The 20495-nt window shown below is 37.6% G+C and overlaps 1 protein-coding gene across 1 annotated transcript in view; it reads left to right on the top strand.

The window, feature by feature from the left end:
• The first annotated feature begins 11156 nt into the window (after positions 1-11156).
• The window catches only part of LOC139968767 (low-density lipoprotein receptor-related protein 2-like), a 43462-nt gene continuing 34123 nt past the window's right edge, over positions 11157-20495 (top strand). Inside the window, exon 1 of the mRNA XM_071973128.1 lies at positions 11157-11660. Within this exon, the coding sequence (XP_071829229.1) occupies positions 11633-11660 (28 nt within the window). The 5' untranslated portion in view covers positions 11157-11632. The remainder of the gene's footprint in view (positions 11661-20495) is intronic.

Consider the following 20495-nt stretch of genomic DNA (forward strand, 5'->3'; position numbering starts at 1 on the left):
TGTTTGTTGTTCTTATGATTTTATTGCTTGCATGACGTCACCGTGTAGTTGGTTAACTGAGTGACACCAGAGTGACTGAGTGACTGAGTAACTGAGTGACACCAGTCATTGTACAAAAAATTTAACTTTCTGGTTACTAATAACGCGTTATCGTAAATCACTTTAGGCAATTCACAGTTAAGTAGTATATATATATATATATATATATATATATATATATATATATATATATATATATATATATATCTACACCTATATATATACACCTATATATATATACACCTATATATATACACCTATATATATATATACCTATATATACACCTATATATACACCTATATATATATATAAATATAGATATATATATATATATATATATATATATATATATTTATATATATGCGTATATCAAAATTTCTTCCTTTTAACTGGGTCGATCCCCGTGTTTCCTCAGGATAAATCAGAGGGTCAAGAAAGGTGACAAATTGCTGAAATTGTCCAATGTCTGTAAAAATGACTCACTTGATAACTTCGTCTGGTCTTCAACATGTAAGAGGCTAATATGTTAATGACTTTAACAGATCATAAATAAGACACAGTTTGTTGGTACTGGGGTGAAGTTCTGGCCAGTGGAAAGGATAGAGAAAACTCCAAAATCTATCCCGAGGCTAAGAATTATCAATCTTCTGGCATGATGAAAATTTATGCAATTTACAAAATGCAAACAGTATGTTGTTCACTGAGAGAAAACAACAATATATTATGATGTGTTTCTCTTATGTGATAAACGTGGTACGAAAAGAAGGCAGGTCAAGTAGGAATGGTTAATTGTACAACCATGGTGGCGGGGCCACGCGAGGGTGGGGAAGGGTGAGTAGGGTTTCGCTGCTGGTAATAGTCGATGAAACCATGGAAATACCTACATAAAATGTGTAACGTTCTTCCTACCATACGGAATGTTTAGCTCCTCTCCGTCAGCTAACTGTTTGTGTCTGTGTGGAAATGATTGGCGCACGATATATCATGAATGTCTTTTCAGTGGGTATAGTTAACTCTCTTTGGGACGATAAATTGGTTCAACTCTCAAGCCACGCCTATAAAAAATAACATACGTTGAGCGGAGAAGGGAGTGTTGGAAGGGGGGGGGGGCGTTAAATACAAGACTTTTAAAGGAAAGTAACATTGTAAGGTTAATATTTCAAGTGATATACTGCAGCAGCTTAGAGAAACGGTGAGTTGATGTTGGTGGTGGTTTTGGGGGAGGGAGGTGAACGATGACGAGGAAGGGAGGGGTGTGGAATAGGGGCATAGGTGAGTAGAGTCGTGCATGACCACAACCAGTGTCCTCTATATGGAGGCCAAGAATGTAGAAGCCAACTGCGCATAGCCTCAAAAGAAGTAAAAGTAGCTACAGGATATAAAGCTGTCGCTGTTACGTTCCCCCTATCTTATACTATACAATCCCCCAACCCTAACCCACCGTAGCTATCAATTACCCAGTTCGCACTAACTATTGGGTGGCACGTGACCAGTTAAATCGTTTGAGTACTCAGTGTTTACTAGCCTGTACAGATGCTTCGGTTATTTCCCAGTAACAGCCAGCCAATATTGAGAGCTCGGTTAGACTAAGAATAAAATACCACATGCCAACATGTTCACAGACCACATTTTTTTTCAATTGAGATATAATGTATGCTTGTGTCTCATTGATTATTTGTTTAGATCCTTTTTCTAATTAATGTTTCCTTTATTATAAGAGACAGCAAAAGAGTAAATATATAAAGCTGTGGTGATGGTCAGTGTTTTCAAGTATACTGCATGAATGCAGCAACAGAGGTGCTCAGGCCTGACGACGAAGGGGTTGGAGCGACCAAGAAGGTAGGGAGGTGGGGTGGGTACAACCTTGTCCAGGGCTCGATTTGGGGACCCGATGAAATATTAAGTATAGAAGGAAAGCAAAAAGTGGGAAATGAGTGGCATGACTGTCCCCGCGTCTGGTCTGGTTCCCGGCGCATTCGGGGTGCTGTGAAACGGAAGAGGGTATTGGGGTAATTGCTTTTCCTCCTCCGCCCCTCACCCCTTGTAAATTACCAATGGACACATACTGTGCGCAATTATGACAGATCATAAAAGCATACAAATGAGAAGGAAAAAAAACAAATCCGCAATGATCGAATATTCCATTTCGAGGCCCAGACAGAAGCCTGCTCCTTTTATTCGTATTAATGCCTAAATACTTATCGTGTGAATTTGAGACTACCATATTCCATAATAACTGACATAACATAGATAATGTTAAAGTAAATGTTTTGTTACTTCCCGCTATCAAGACGACTCGTGTACATCCGACCTACTTAACATGACTGACGGAAGTGAAACGTATCGGTGGAGAACTTCACTCAATTATTTCCGTCTTTGATAAGATTGAATTCACATAGGATATAGATATATATATATATATATATATATATATATATATATATATATATATATATATATATATTACATGAATCTTATAACTTAGCGTAAGAATCATGAATATATTCGTCGTGTTCAGCCTTATATAGCCACGATATTCTCATAACTATAATGCATGATAACTTATGCATTCATAACATTTGTCGTCTATAGGCGTATACGATTTCTGAAAGTTACCACAAAATAGAACTAACTGAATATATGCTTGGAAAAATACATGTAAGCCGTATTATATTCAGCCTTGTTAAATCCCCTATATACTATTTCTCTATAGAACTAACTGTATATATATATAAATATATATATATATATATATATATATATATATATATATATATATATATATATATATATATATATATATATATATATATATATATATATATATATATATATATATATATATATATATATATATATATATATATATATGCCCTTACCCCGACTTCAACAGGAATCCCCACTCAATGTATATATTTGCCATGTAGGCATATGTACGTACAGGCGCTGATCAGGAGGGCATATACAACATACACGTCAGTCAGGAGCGGATTCTGGATTTTATAATTAAAGGAAGGGTGGGTGTAGCCCTGGGATCGTCGAAGCCGATGTCTCATGAGTGTGTGTAGGGAGGGGGGGGGGGTCATTTGGAACCCCGATGTCTAAACGCAAGGTATACACTGGTAACAAAAACATCCCGTACATGGATGAACTCTGTAGTATCATATAGGCTCACCAATACAGACTGCAGGCAGTACTGTGTGATAAAATATGAGTTTGCGATACTAAAACTCGCATTTTGTAGAGTTCCGTCATATGTCACGCCCAGTAATCCCTGCTTGTCCCATATATAACAATATATGATCAACGCAAAACTATATCTACCCGTCCTTGCATGTCATATATATCGTGTAAAATACCAATGGATATATCGTATTTAAGAAAATGAGGTTAGTTATGTCCACAATGTTGAACCATCTTTAAGCCTTTGTGAATCCGTAACACAAAAAGATTAACCCACATAACACAAACTGTTAGACCATTCGGTTGCTACCTGAGTATATGCAACGGACACTTTCAGATGACCTTGATTTCCTAAAGGTATAGCGAAACCTCATACGTGCACGTTACACGTTACAACAGTAATAATAGGATGCGAAAGCAAAGTCAGGATTACCTGTCACAGGTAACACCCTTCCTTGATGAAAGTCTCTTTATCTGTTAAGAGTAGATATCCATCAACCACAATCCCTTTTTTTCCCCCACTGCCCATAATATTTATTTATTTTGACTTATTTATTTATTTTTTATGAAGAATCAACTATCCGAATTATTGCTGTTATTTTCCTGTGATGTCAGCTTTGTTAGCGAAATACTGAATAGGTGCTGATGTATATGTCTGGATGTTAGGAGTGAGGACGAGGGGGGGGGGGGTGTAGAGGGAGGGGAAAGGGTTGTGGGAGAGGACCTGAGGTAGATGGTATATTAACCCCAAAATAACAGGACCGTTGACCAAAATTGAGGCGATAATTAAATAACGTTAAAGGAACATTTTCGAACGTTCGAAGTGATTAATATTGTTGAAGAAGCGTATGTAGGATTCCTGATGATGGGTTAATATGGGGTTCAGTTAGGGGAATTGAATTGCTAGAAGAGGATGTTTAGAAAGATGCCTTATTGTTCTATATATTATTGTGCTTCATTCATTGTCACAGGCAGGCTACAGGATAACAGAAAACAAATGCATTGGATATTGAATAGCGTCATGCAGGTTGATTCGCCCTTGAATCACCATCTGGTCTCTCGCCACCGCCAACCGCCACAGAGAAATACCAAGTACCTATTCACATAAAATCATACAATAATATTTGTATCATAATAAAATAATATGAAAACATCCATAAATAGATTTAAAAAAAATAAAAGACTGGTAAAGAGCTTTCTCGGTGAAGGACAATAAACAACTTCCAAGAGAGTTTACAAGGGTGACGTTGCCATGGTTACTAGGTGTTGAATATTTCTTTAGAAATATAACAGATTTTCTCTATATAGACTTAAAGAGCTCAACAGTACTGGCCTGAAATGTGCTAGAAAGTCTAATAATGGTCACCCATGTTCAAGCTTCAAAACTCTTCATAACTGCTACCCTTTAAGCATTTTCCCTGACTGAGACTTAGACAATCCATATTTGGAGATAATCTGTAGGCTCATGCAGTATCATATACTTGAGGGTACTTTTGAAAATAATTAGTAATTTTAGTGTGTAAAACTTGGTAGCCAACAGTCATGACCTTCTAAGGCATACGTATGTTGTGAGCAAACTTAACACAAAATTCACTGAGCAAACTAAGAAGCATGTGTTATCCTGAAATGTATTTGCATCGCGGGGGCTCGTTACCTAGCCAACCCAACCAATATACAACTTTTAAGCTGGCTTTTATAGACACCAGTTGAATAGTCAAACCAAACGACTATGAGTATAGCGGATATGGTATACTACATTTCACTGACTTGAGGTTGGATAATTTTAGACCAACGGCATTTTATAGGAACAAATCATTTTTCTATAAAGACACCACAAATGTGAACGTAACATAAACAACTATAGCATCAAACGTTAATTTTGTGTATAACTTACACAGTAAATGATTCATGCGAAGATGTCTCTTTAGGAAGTACCTGGGCGAAATATTCTTAGTTAGGAAGGCCATTTAGGTTTTAAATGCACTTAAGATAGATTTAGTGTCTGGGAAGGCCCATTAAGAATTCGCTTTCAGGTAATTTCTTTTTGCAAAAATCACCAAGGCATAGATAGGTCAGAACAGAAAACCATCTCGTTCTACTTTGGCAAATATCTTATATAAAATCTTAAATATAAGGTGAACTTACAAACTAAATGGACATTCGACTCGACCCAGTGGAGTGTGTGTGGGTATGTGGGTGGAGAGGGGAGGTGGGGGGGGGGGGGTGATATACACTATAAATATGATTGTGTTTGTTTAAGGGTAGGCAAACCCAACAATGTAATACGCTGCTAAAAAAACACTAAAAATCATGAAAAGAATATATCACTACGGCAGCTTATAAGTGCCATTAAGATAAAAAAAATATCTTGACCCGAAACGTGACATCTTTACAGCAAACTGTTCAGATAGCAAAATAATATTTCACCCCCCCCAAAAAAAAATATGAATTGTTTACTTCTGGTATCTCGATAATTCAAAAATTTTCTGAAAAAGGTTTAAACGATGATATTATCTCGTCATTGCAACAATTTTCTGCCAAATATGAACTTGTTAGGGATAAAGTGATATTCTTATCTTGTTGGCACTTCTAATCTGCCGTATATCACGCATGGTTTTAATGTCGAGAAGTGAGCCTTTGACTGAGTCTAATTATGACATCATATATTATAAACAATGGTACTTGAAGTTTCATTGTTTTATTCTATTATCTCGACCTTCATTTTTTTATTATAGATAAAAGGTTTCGTCAACGTTCAAATTTAACATATTGAAGTTTTTAAAGATGACTATATACTGACGTTGGTTTAATTAATGAACCCGTGTACGTTCTCATTGAAAATGTCAGAGAATAGTACTGCATGATGATAGTATCAAAGGATGTATACCTCCTATAGTTGTACTGCGATATTACACTGCATTGATACACTAGCTGGCCATTGGCACTTTTTGAAACCACGATATCTCGCAAACGGCGAAAAGTTAACAATTCTCAGCTCTCTGTTAAAGAGTTTGTTAATAATATCATTTGAAGTTGAGTTGTATTCAAAAAGAAGGGAAAAAAATCCCAAAGTAATAAAACAAAAATTTAAAAAAATTATGAAATTTTATGAAAGTGTTATTGTCTCCAGTATTTGTCAATCAAAACAATGATAAACTTGTGGAAGTTCCGCCAATGTTCCTGACAAGCTTGGAGTGAATTTTCAGGAAATTACAAAGTTAACTGTCAAGGAAGTTACAAAACATACAAAACAACCGTTGTAAAGCCTTTGTCACTAAAAACGGATGTAATACTTTCAAAGAACAATGGTTTACACATTGAACTATGTATAATTCACAGAGCATCGGTAACACCATGCAATAATTGATCAAACTTCAAAAGATCCATCCATCTCCACTCCCCAAAAAAGAAAGTGTGTACCAGAGCGGATACTGAAAACCTACGGAAGCTTAAAGGGTCACTTTACTCGTGAGTTATGATAACTTCTTTGGCTGTTTGGAAAGTATATATGTTTAAGATTACTCTCTGACTCTCAAACAAGATCATTGCATTAAATGGCTGCACAATTAGAAACCATGTACACACATGTTTTCCAGCTATGTTTTCTTCATTACGAAAATTCTCAACAGAAGGCGACAAAAACAATGTAGGAGGTGACATCGAACATATATATAGTATATTACCATTTAAAAGCCAACTCAGACGTATCTACCGAAGGTATCGTTAAATGTTAGCGGTCGCCATAACTTCCGATGCGTTAATCAATTATTGTTCGGGTCTGGAGGGAGGATGGAGAACATTCCATTCCCCCACCCGACTAGCCATCCCCACCCCACCTCATTTCCCTCATCCGTATACGTCCTCTTACCACTCAGGAATCATGTTCGTCATAAAGGCTTGGATACATCAATAGCTCTGGATTAAACCTCGGTTATGTTCAACTGTTGTTCCTTCTTTGCCCAAGTGCGAGAACGTTCCTGATTCATGACGTTATCTTTCGCATCCTGTGGAGTATTTTGATGATACAGCAGACCTCCTCCCCACCCCTATCCCACCCCAATGCACAATTATCCATATCCTCGGGGGTAGGGCCCGGCAAAGAAGAAGGTTTTTATCTTATAAAACCTAGTACCTTCAAACAGATATACTATCTATGGTGTTAAAACATATATTAAGATGTGAGTTTCAACTAGCAATATTGATCACTGATTTTTTTCCTACTGCACAATTGGCTGTGACCGGAATAACCCTTTAAGATCTAATTCATTGAAAACATAAAAATATATGTAAATAATACAGAGCTTATGAAACGAAGCATATTGATCCAATTCCCAGCTTACATAGTGACTTGCTATGATTTTGAGATATATTCACCTTATATATTTGGATCGATGTATTGCGCAATAATCTGTGACGTCATACAGCACACACACACCGATAATTTCGTCGACGCTGTTGGTGTCTTCAGTCATTCGTGGTCCAGTGGGTTTATAGAAATGTATAATACGTTTTATGTTTATTTTTGTTAGACCTTCTACCGGTGTTATCAAATAAACAGTACAGAATTTAGGAAATAGCGTTCGATATCTGAGTTGGAAAGGAAAACAACAGCAGGAAGGCACCAACAGGGTGGGTGAAAATAAAACAACTGGTGGACGCTATGAGAAAGCATAATATTAAGCTATTCGTCTATGTTCGGGATCAACCAAATAAACATTAATCATATGCAAGCATCCGTTGAAATTTGATTACAAGGCTTTTACCACCCTGTACATATCACATGGAAAGAGTAAAGCAAAATATGCTACAAAGTTGAACTTTTAACGGCCAATCATGCGGCTTCTTCGACCATGAAGCTTTTACCTCAGCACACCGCCCCCCCCCAATAAAAACATCTTACGGGATTGATTTAATTAATTATCTTATGAGGCTTTTCTTATTATAATATTTCGGAGAATCCGAAACTCGACCATAACGTAAGTTTTAATACATATACATTATAGTAGACACATATTATTTGTTTCATTTTAAAATACTAACATGATAAGGATATGAGGATGTTCTTCGTAATGTAGAAAGTCTATATGCCTGTTCTGCGAAATGTGATGTTTGCATTTGTCACCTGACCGTGTTGAACAATACAGACAATGCGTCTCTGCTTTCCGTTATTTTTTTCTGTTTTCGTTTATCTACCGAGGAAAACCATATTAGGCATACGGTTGATTCAAGGTGGAAACAGGATGCGGAAGTATACTCCCATGATGCACTGTGTCTCGGTCACGACCTTCAGTAATTGTATCTTACGGTTGGTTGCACACTCAGACATTGATATAGGAAGCGGTTTTATACGAAACGAAGTTTAAAGTAATAGTATCTGCTATATTAAGGGAGATATATCCCCGATTATCATCCTATAATTCATATGATAGAAATATGGTGGCAGAACAACATATCAAGCGAAAATGGCATAAAAATCTCGCACAGTTTGGAACATAGGCCTATCTGGTTGTTTGATATTCATATTGCCAAGTGATACTTGGATCAAGTATGAAACATTACATTACATTTAAGTTCTAGAACTCCTAACGAAACAACATTTTCGTGATATTCGTCATATTATCATTTTTCGTGATAATCGTCACAGTATGACTGTTGGGGTTATATCCCCCTTTAAAAAAAAACCGAATGGTTTCGGATTGCCTCTACAGTAAACGGACACAGACTGGTATACCTGTCTATTTATACTGAATACCTAATCATGTGTCAAGTCAGGGAGTTGTTATGGAATCTCAGGCTTCCTGATCAAGTATCGTCCCATTCATGTTGCAACAACTGATGTCAAAATCATTATCAGCTTGGATGACTCCATCCACATGCAAGGTCAAATGAATACTTCCGGGGTTGAACTATACCCGTTCTGCTACCAAACCATTCTATAGGACGCATACTACTAAAACGGCAAACAAGGACAATATTCAGTAACTAACTGCTGCTTTCAGATGCCACTGGTGATGATCGAGTGTACATCCCATAAATTAATACATTTCCGTGGTGTATATATGGAGCGTCAGGTTTATACCTCTGTCAAATTATAGATATAGGTTTCTCCGCACTCATTTAGTCTTGGAGATATAAAATTAAAATAATATAGTTCAGCTTGACTATATGCATGTGTAATATCATGTTTCTTTTCACACAACTTTCGTCTTTCATTTGCTCTTTCCTATACATTGAGAAGAGTCTGAGCGACAAACTCGTAAAGTCTCATTATTGCCAATTTATTTGGCAGGGAGTTTTATGTTTAATAATCACAATGTCATTGCTGGTACACTTGATATGATGACCACCTGCAAATGCTACATAGGTTAACGGTCTATACAGTGGCGTGTGCAGGGGGTATAGGGAAGGGGAGGGGCCCATGACTGCACCTCGACCGCACCTCCAGGGGTAAACATTCAGTCGGAGAAGAATTAGAAATTTTCCCGGGCCCAGGACGCCCTTCCATACGCTTAATTAAATCAGCTTGGGCAGAGGGGACGGGGAAATGGGGGTGGGGGGGGGGGGGGTAGGGTGGAGGTTTTATGCTCCCCTGTTGTTACTTTTGCACGTTATCGAGTCGATATCGTATCAGAAAAACACACGCAAAGAAAATAAATATCATTTTCAAAGGGAGGACTCAATCTGGAAAACAGATCATTTGAAATTCCGAAAATAAGAATAATTATCAAATAAAAACACAGCAATTTTTGGCAGCGTGTTTACTAATCTGTAATCCTTAGAATTGTAAAAGGATTAGAAAGTCGCTGACTCGGAATATTTTAGTTATAACTCTCCTGTTATTTCCTATACCCTTCACATTGTGGTCAGATATTTAAAGCCGCGTTTCAGAGAATTTGATAATTAATTTCTGTAAAAACAACAACAATGACTCAGCAGTTTATTTATAATCATTTTAGACCCTCATATACCATTTTAAAGTGTGATCCACTTAACTTCATAATTGTACTTTTATAGAGATTTCGCTCATTTAACAAATGATGCATTTAGCCGAAGGGGAGAGAGGGCGAAGGGATGCAGAAATGGAGCAGAAGGGGAGGGGAGGTCCCGGGCAGGAACTGAAGGAAATTGTATCGTAGTCGTTTTCCCAATATATCGGAAAATTCTGGTTCTATATGTGCCTCATTTGCTTTGCCATCGTTAAACCTAAAACGGAACACGTTTGAAAAATAAAACTAATAATATGGTGGTGTAAAAACGCGGACTTTTTTACAAAATCTTTAAAAAAAACAATTTTGGATCAAACTCTCATGCCTATTCATGCATTGTTTTTTACATGAGAAAGTGACCACTGATATGGAAGATGCGGGGTGGTGGAGGGGGAGGCCAACTTGTGACATTCCCATCCCCACCCTCATCCCCACCCCCACCCTCATGGAAGTACGTGGATACGCATTTGAATCTACAATTGAATGAATGGCTATAACACAAAATCAAAACTATAGTATGAAAATGTTTCCTAGAAAAGATTGAGGGCGGTATTGAAGAACTTAGCATGTATAGCCTCCGGATGTGTGACCTGATTAATTCACTTTGGCTTCGGCTTTGAGTACAACGTTTTTGTATACTGCCGTGTTGGACGAATCTAACCGTAATAGTAGTGACCGACTTTGCGATCCTCGTTGTAGTCCTTGCCGACTTTGCAATCTGTGGTCCTTCTCACAATTTTGAAAGGTCGGAAAGAGTGACTCCATAGTTTTCCCTTTCGGGAAACCAAAACAGGTTCCAATCCATTAAGTAACTTCGCTTCTATAGGACGGGCTATAGTTCCTGACTACATAGTTGCTGCTTAGGATTTTTTGTTTAAATTCTACTTCACTTTGATTATGGCACGTATCGTGCTCGGTAATCAAGATCACACTTCTGGCTAAGCTATCTACAACAAACTCGACGCCGCAGAGTTGCCCCCGGAACTTTCAGCTTGTTGACTTTACTCGTGTGTCTTTGCTAATGTTTTCCGAAAGATATAATAAATCACAGGTAGTAGTTTACAGACCCGCCGCGGTTTGACATCGATAAGCAGAATTAAGTTACTCGTAACAAGTGGTACATCGACCGTGTAGCCAGTTTGAGAGAAAGATCAGATCGAGAGAGAAAGCAGGAAATCAAGATTGTTCTAATTAAGTTGTTCTTGCCATACTTGTGGCTAGAACAATTTGCAATGGATTATTAACCAGTGAATGTATACAGGGAATATTATAGACAGAAAGATTTCGTAACGTTTTTGGAACTAGGGTAGAACCGAGTTCGTTGGAGTACATTATTAGAAGAACGATAATATTGGAATTCTAAGACGTGCGTACAAAAACGCTTCGTGGATTTTTTTCGCTTTGAGAACTCATCGTTTACAAGATGGGAAAGATATTACAGTTAACGCTTGGTAAGTGAAACAAAAAAAAAAATAATTTGATTTTAGTCATCAACCGTTCCTCTCCTAGAAGGTTTATTCGCTTGTACATAACTGATTAATAACAATGTGAATTTTATACTAAATCTATATATGCCTTTTGCAGGCCCGTAGCAAATAATTTCGAGTTGAAGGGGGGGGGGGGGGGGGTGGGGTGCAGAAACAGTTTAAGGAGGGGCACCAGCAATTAAGAAGGGGTACGATAATCGTGCAATGTATTTTCAAAGTACTACTATACTGTACTATCACCTGTTGCCCGGCCTGGCTATACGGGCCTGATCTTTCGTAACGATAAGATTTCGGGAAAAAAAAGAAATATATTGCCTCGTACATGAGGAACGGTTTTTGACGAGATAAAAGTTATCGTAACGTATATTTTACAATGTAATATTCAAGGTAGAATTTGTTCATTACTCTCAGGTGGGTTACGCCTTCTTCAAAATATGCATTAAAATATACCCTCATTTTCTAGATGCTTTGCATATTGCAAGTTGCATGATTAACAACGTTTATAATGAACGTTTGAAACATTTAACTTATTTCAAGTGTTATCGTTTTTGGTCTGGTTCAGTTTTCTACTTTAATCATATTTCGGAAGGCAATGAAGGCAGCAATAAACAAGTTCGTTTAATGTATTCTTTCACAAGTATCACTCCTCCATCCATCCACCTCCCCCCCCCCAAAAAAAAACCACCCCCTCAAAAAATTGTAATAAGTGAGACGTTTATATGAGTATTGACGTTAGTAATAGGTCTACTATTCATTGGTATCGAATTCAGCGTATATGTTGCTCCTTTTCAATCATTTTATAAGAAACAGTCGAAATATAATTTATTTAATGCTCCCGTGATCACTACAGCGTCGCCAGCGCCAGTACAGAAATCTTGGAGAAGGCTGAATGAGGAAGGGATAGGGAGGGGAGGGACTTGTAAGATATCAAGGTCCAATTTGCAAACTGGGAAGTCCTTTCCATGTAGACCCTTTCATCAACTTGTTTTTATGAGAAGGTGTGATGCCAGAAGGGGTGTGGTAGAGGGAGGGGGGAGGGGGAGAAACCGTTTGACTAAATTTTCACGGGAAAATGCCCTCAGCAACCGTCTCTGAAGGAGACCAAATGTGAGTATCGGTATGTTACATTCTTCATCCCGAGCCCATCCCATACACTTCCTCACCCCATTTGCCAACCACTCCCTGCCATATCCTCGGATTCAACTGAAAACTTGTGTCCTATGTACTATATTTTAGGAGGGAATTTAAAACGTGGATTTTGTATTTACATGTTTTTTTTTTGGCCTCAAAAAGTTATCATTTTGTGAAGTAATATACTTAAGTATACCAAAGAGAGAGATCAGAGCAACCATGTCATGCCCTCTGTGCTTTCTCCGTACTTTAATGGTATCTATTCGTCGACCTTCAACTTCAATTTGTTTTTTCTTACGGCGATGGAAGTTTAATCTTGACAAAAATTAATTCATCTTGAAATATTTTTTTATAACCTAATACTGCTTTATAGATTGAGTAGGATGTAAAATATTTCTGCCAACGGATGTACTCTAAGAGCGATATTTAAAAGTGAATCCTCTAAGCTAATGGTCTGTACATAAGCGTCGGTTGTAATTGATAAAATAAATAAAGTCCGGTGTGTGTAGATTTATTAATTAAGTATTATAGGGCGAGTAACTTTGTTTTGTGAATACCATTGTATTGTTCCAATCATTCGGGTAGAGAGTACTTTGACTTTGTCACTGCAGCGCCGTGACCGTAAACAATGCTGGGGCTCTGTGCTGTGCCGTTTGTGGGTTAATTTATTGTGTGTATAGCGGTATATTATATAGTCGAAAATGGAAGTCTGAAACTAGCGTTTAAAATTTAGTGGGCCATAGGGATTTGACCTCAAGAAAGGACCGATTTTTTCTAGGCTGGGAAAGTCAGTTAGTCGAAATCATGATCCGATACGCATTACATTCTTTTCATGTTAGTTTTTTTTTTGCTGTGTGTGCATTTTATTTGTCAGCCTGAGGGAAGAGTAGGGGTGCGGGAGGGTGGGAAGGGAGGAACGAGGACTGATTACTTTAGTAAAGTATTAAGAGGAGAGACATATAGTTAAATTTAGAGGGCTTTTTACGATAGAAATGTCAACTGACCTTTTTTATATCAAGTTTAATTGGTGTTATTAAAGATAGTGAATCAGTCGGCATGTTGGCCAAGTTTCCAAATCTTTACACTGCAGCCCATGTACGTACTATATGATACGTACTTCAAGGGTACGTCGTACATTTTTTTCTTCAATATTATTGAATTTAGTCTGCAAACACGAAATATTCTCTGAATTTAAACATCCTTATTTCATCATCCTATGGACCTTAACTTATGGTTTCTTAAAACCAATTGAGTACAGTTACGTATGGATTAAAGCACCGAGTTGAACAACCGTGCGCGCGCAGCTGTACAGCCAGCGCATGGGGTCTGTGCTAAAAATATATGTTCTATTCAAAAACGCCAGGAAGGAGACTTTTGACTTTATACGTCCAATTGACGGACAGATGAAATCTTTACAGACTGTCGTTTTTCCACCTTTAAAACTTAAAACATCTGCCCCTTTCGAAACTTGATAACTACTGTATATTCCAGTCTTGCACAGAGACCGTTGTTATATTCTAGCATATATAATTAACTTGTACTCGAGTCCTCATGGGTTTCTACTCCTACCGGTACCCCGGATAGTTTGAATAGTAGGTACTCAGTGTGTAATAAGTTACCCCTTGTACGCATGCGCGCTTACACCATTTGCATTCGTGGTATTCATTCCCATCGTTCTGATTTCTCTGCAACCAGTCTGTCATTGAAGCTAGTTATGACTCATATAGACCGGTCATAAATTCAAATTAATGTCTAAACGTCCAGTCTTGTCGGTAATTCTGTCTGTTTCAGACAAGTTGTTTATCTTTATTATCTATAATTTTTAGGCTAATGTCCGTCGATAAGAGTATATTATTTCACTTCTTAGACACAACACTTCACGGATGCCAAATGGCATTGCCAGACAGTAAACTATTTATCCATAAACGTATCGAGTTTCGGCCTTGATATTGATAAGCATGTTTTCCTCTCTTTCTTCCAGTAAATACAATGCAGACGTCGTCAGATAGTGACATATTTTACGTTATAAAACTCTATTTTGTCTGTTGAGGTGCAAATAGCTGTTAATTTTCTTGACCAAACATGGTGCGCCATTTTTTTAACACCAGGTTTAACGTTCCCACCAACGGACATTTGTCTTAAGGGAGCAGGGTTCTTTTGACTGTAATAGGGTCTCTTATACCTAACACCCGGTATCTCGGTGGAAGCGTTAAACCTGGGCTTAAAGCTACTTCTTACCCGCAATTCGTAAGTCTCGGATCTGTCGCTGGGGTGGGGGACATACCCGCAATGATATTAAGAGAAATGATTTTTACGCTGTCGTGGCACCGCCATGTACAGTCTACAAAACTGAACATAAGTCTGGGTACCTACCTCCCCACGCCCCTCCCCCTCTCATCTCCACCCGATCCCAAATCTGTTTCCTTTCGGGGTTCCTGTATACATGACGGGTAGCCTGTTTCCATAGAAACGTTTTCCAAATTCTTACATAGAATTTTATTATCACTCATTGCAAACTCACTGATCATGAATAGTTCTATAGCTATTCAGTATATATATATATATATATATATATATATATATATATATATATATATATATATATATATATATATATATATATATATATATATATATATATATGTATATATATATACGTGTTAGCATATCGGTGTTGTTGGAACTGTCAAACTATATATATACGTTCCCATGCAGTTGCTGCTTTGGCATGCAACAAACTCCCTTCATCATGTAACTAGCAAAGCAGCTATCATCCAGTTTTACCCGAGACACAACGGATTGTAAAACCGTGCCAGACATGGTTGTAATGAGGTTCGGAAGGAAACGGATCACTCAAATAGGATTATTCTGATCCAAAAACTATTCATGAACTCTTTTAAAGCCACTCAAAACTACTTACTAAAACTTATATATTCACTTTGTTTTTAGGCCGTTTGTCGTTATATGTACAGCCGTAATGTATTATTCAATGACAAGATCAAATTACTCTCGAGTCAGTGGAAGCGAAGAATTTATGGCGAGAATGCTATGTCATGCATGGTGGCTATTTTATGCGAGTCTGGAAGATGGCGTAGGGGGGGGGGGGGGGGTGGTATATATAGAGGTTTATAAAGCTCGGTATGAAATGATTTGAGTTTTATTAATTCGGTTTGCCTGGTTAAGTGGTAAGCCGTGGCCATGACGTGGTCTGTGTTTACAAATCGTCTGAAACAAAATACCCTGTCGATGGAGGAAAACGTGAAAGGAGAAGGGTGAAGGAGAAGAGGGAAGGAGAAGGGGGAGAGAAGAACTGAAAGGGATAGGGGATATGGTACGGGAGAGGTAAAGGTGGAGAAGGGTAAGAGTGGGTAGCCTCTTGGTAAAAAAGACCTGTCTGTACCGATCGTTTAAAATGACACGTTTGCGTTTTGTATCGTTAAGTTATTAGCATAAGCTTGACATACTATATACGAGAAGAACACAGACCTATTCAGTGCTCGGCTCATTGTAACATGTTACAAGTTTGTTGTCTTAAGTTCCTTGAGTGGAGATCGTCTAAAAGGTGAATAAAAAAGTAACCTAGAAATTATGTAGTATTACTAGCATGTATTACAAAAAATATGGCCGAATTAGTTTCAAAATAAACGTTAGAAGCTGATAATATCACCGGCATTTGGTTAAATTACAAACTGTTAAATATAAGAATTTTTTAAACTTATTGCAGTTAGATCAAAGCGTGTAAATTTTGTTTCAAGTTAATATTGTTGTTATTAGTAGTAGTATTTGATTTGAAGAAATGGTTTGGCAGCTGGAAAAATCATCTGATTTTTTTACAACTGTTTCCTTCATTTGACTTTATTGCCATTATTAGCTTTCGTTTGTCTTCGACGCTTAAAAAACAACTTCCTTAAAGTGAAAATAGAACAACAAATTGGTTCTTTGGTTGGTCTTCGGAAATCTTAGATGAGAGGGTAAGCAAAACTGAACATCTTTGTATCGTTATGCAGAGATTGGTTTATTGTTTTTCAATTATCAGCAATGAAGTACTAATAGACCAATAGCAGCGAACATGTCTGCAACAATGGCCCCGAATCACGAGAAACGTATGGAGTACTCGATAGAAATAATCAATAATTAATATATCGATAGAAATAAACAGTAATGAAATTTATCTATAGTCTTCTGTTGTTATGGAAGAGGGAGTCGGGCATATGCTTTTTGCTAGGTCGGGCAGGCAAGACCTATTTAAAAAAAAAAAAAACATTTTCTGCCAATTTTTGAAGAGCTTGGGGGTGGGGGTGGGGGTGTGGATAGCACCCATACGGCGTCGAGTGTATTTCCAAATGAGGTCTTTTAATGAATTAACACATTATTTTGTATTTATTTAAATGGTGTCGTTGCTATTGTTTTCATGTCGACTATCATTCTAAAATAGTGTGAACGCAACAGACATCGTGAGACCGATGGGACGGTGAACTAGCAGTTTTAGTAAAAAAAAAAAAACATCTTTGACGCTGAAAGTTTTTTCCGGGTTTCGTTTCCCGTTCCATCTGTCAGTGTAGATTTAATAGCTGAGAGACATATATTTCAACGTATACAACACAAGGAACATATTTAAAGATGAGGAATCGGCAGTTTATATTGCTGAATCGGCAGTACTGTATATATTGACGATGCCAGATGCCATTTTTGCCGCGTACGATATTGCCGTAATTAGTTTTCATCGTTACTGTGCTGTTGGGGGGGGGGGGGGTTACTATCCATATTGTCACTACTATCGGCTCTTAATCGAAGTTCAAAAAAGGGAAATATGTGACGTCACGAAAAACTTGGCTTACAATATTTTTGGATTCCGCTGAGACGACGTAACATCTTTAAAGACGAATCCCTTTGGTCACCGACGAATTACCGACCCAAACCTTCTAAATCATTCCGACAAATTACACCTCCCCTCACCCTCACCCTCCCCCCGACCTTCTCCCGCCCTCTCCCACAGATCAAACACATATGTATATATAGGCCTATGTCCATCATGTGTCAAGCTTTATCATTGGTGTATGCCAGCCATCATACATATGTCAAACTTTATCATTGGTGTATATAACTATATTCTTTATGCTGTTGAACTTGCAAAGAGTGTGTCACGGCGAAACAGAGATTTCTTTGTTTCGGTATTAAAGGTTCTTTCATCAACCGAGAATCTTTTCAGTAACAAGGCCTCCTGGAGAAAATCAAAGAAATCAATTTATGGATGTTTCTGCGCGGCAGAGGGTTTGATTTGGGCGATGATGAATGATATCCGTGGTTTATTGTTACCATGGGAACAGTATAGCAAATTTAATCGTGTGTAACTGTTTTATCTTTAATTCCTGTATTAGTTTCTTCATACTATCTTTATAGCAGGGTTGAACTCTTAAATTTATTTAAGTAGGCGGAGATGTTTGCTTTAAACGAAGAGATTTATCGATCAGATCTCCAATCACATGGTCAGTTGAAAGATCGAGAATCTTTAAGGCTAAAAAAGAAAATAAATATGTTTTTTTTAATTAAAGCGATGTGTCATTTGTCTTTGAATATTCTGGTAGTCAAGTTTTGACGACATGTAGAAGCGGAATGGGGGGGGGGGGGTTATTGCAGACCCGTGGCTCGGGCTCGGAGTCATTTAGCCCATCCCTTTATGGGATACTGAGCGCATAACAAATACATTATCATTTTCATGATGTACGGTACCCTACTGGGTACAAAGACAATTACTTCAAAAATTTGAAATGTTTATTCATGTATTTTATTTCTTGGCTATATAGAGTCTTGAAAAAGATATGACACAATTATTGCTAGACTGCGATGAAACGACGTCATCACCATTTTTTTTTTTTTTTGCGTATTCGAGACATTTTATAAATTTTCAAAAGCGAATATCTGTCGTTGTGCTTTACGTTAACCAAGAAACGAAAAGGAAGAAATCCATTTGTCTATATAAATTGCACCCCTTTCAGTGTAACCTACTACTATAATTATATAAAAGTAGCTGTCCTATAGAATGATGAATTAAAACCCCCTTTCATTATCAAATTCATAACAGGTTATACTATCATGAAACGTGCCATGATGACATGTTTCTAATTCACCATATAGTTTCTACATTTAATGATTTACTAAGCACTATTTTATGTGTGCTAATTTCTTTCACATAATAAAGCCTTTAAGTTAATAGGTTACTTTCGTGTCCGGGTTCGTATGATGCTCGTGGGGAACGTTGTACTTACTTCAAACAACTTTTGCTAAAAGTCAAACTCTATATATACCTAGTTCAGAACACACATGCACCCACCAATATATATATAGCCTACATATATAGCCTATATACACAGCTGCACACTGCTGTAACTTGGTGATATGAGGTTAATAAAGATACCTAGGCTATTACACAATGAGAAATCTTAATAGACTGATCATCGGAATAGAGAGGAAGTTTCTTTAAGCTGTTTCACTTGAGAAAAAAAGAAAGAAAAAGAAAACGGCCTTTGTTGATCTCATAAACTTGACAAATATTAATTTCGTTTTCTATTACCATTGCTGAATTATCAACGTTAAGCGTTCACTAAAGACATCAACAAGTAAACAACGACCGCAGAACGCCTACACACTATATTAGAACAGTTACCTAGCATATATATGACATAGACATTTACCCAATTCAGTTCAGAATATTACTTTTAGACAACAAAAGAACTCTAGCGGTCATGACTTACGGAACTAACATACCATGTATATGCACTTCCGTACTGGTTAAGTTTTACTGTCATGTTTCTGGGAGGGTTAAGGGCAACTTGATGTACCGCTGTCTGTTTGTACATGGACACGTTCTATTTAGATTAGTTCGTTGCCTTTGGACTTCTCCTCCCATACCCCTCCCCCTGTCCCCTCACCATTCCGCTCCCCCTCCCCTGGCCCTGGGTTGTTAAGATAATAATATGTAATAGCAACCTCGTCACGACCAACTGGCACGTAATTTGAAAATTGAAATGTCGCTACAGTGCTACGGTATATTTTATTTCTTCTCCGTTCCGGTTATTATGTTGATGTTTTTCGTCAATATTTTCATTACTGATGTCTGTGACGTCAGAAGGTCTCAAGTTTCTTTCCCAAACGAACTCTGTCCGGTTCAACCGTGTCGGAAAGTCTTGAATCCAGGAAAGGATTGGTCACCGACCTGTTGACGGACGATACGGCAACAGTCAGACGGGTTATAGGAAATGAAACATCACACTGACACCTTCACCTTCTTGCCTTCTATACGATGTGTACCACACGACCTTCGATCTACAATCTATAGTGTAATAAAATATTTAAATTCAATAGCATTCACGACCTTTCCTCCCCTATTACTCAACACTAAGTACAAAGGCACCCACACAGTCTTGGTATTAATGGTATGCCCAACAACTCTTCGATTCAGCAACATCTGCGACTAATTTATCACGATTTAGCAATTATTTTGAATTAAGTTTTTGTATGTACATAGGAAAGAAATTGTTAGGTTCACTTGAAGTGGTTGTTTGTCATTTAAGTGGGTTGTTAATGAAACCTAAACCGTACACCTCAAACGTTTTACATAATAAAAGGGACCCCCCCCCTAGTACCCTCCTCTCCTCCGCCTTACCCTCT

This window comes from Apostichopus japonicus, chromosome 6 (assembly GCF_037975245.1).
Source record: "Apostichopus japonicus isolate 1M-3 chromosome 6, ASM3797524v1, whole genome shotgun sequence".
NCBI classification, from domain to species: Eukaryota; Metazoa; Echinodermata; class Holothuroidea; order Aspidochirotida; family Stichopodidae; genus Apostichopus; species Apostichopus japonicus.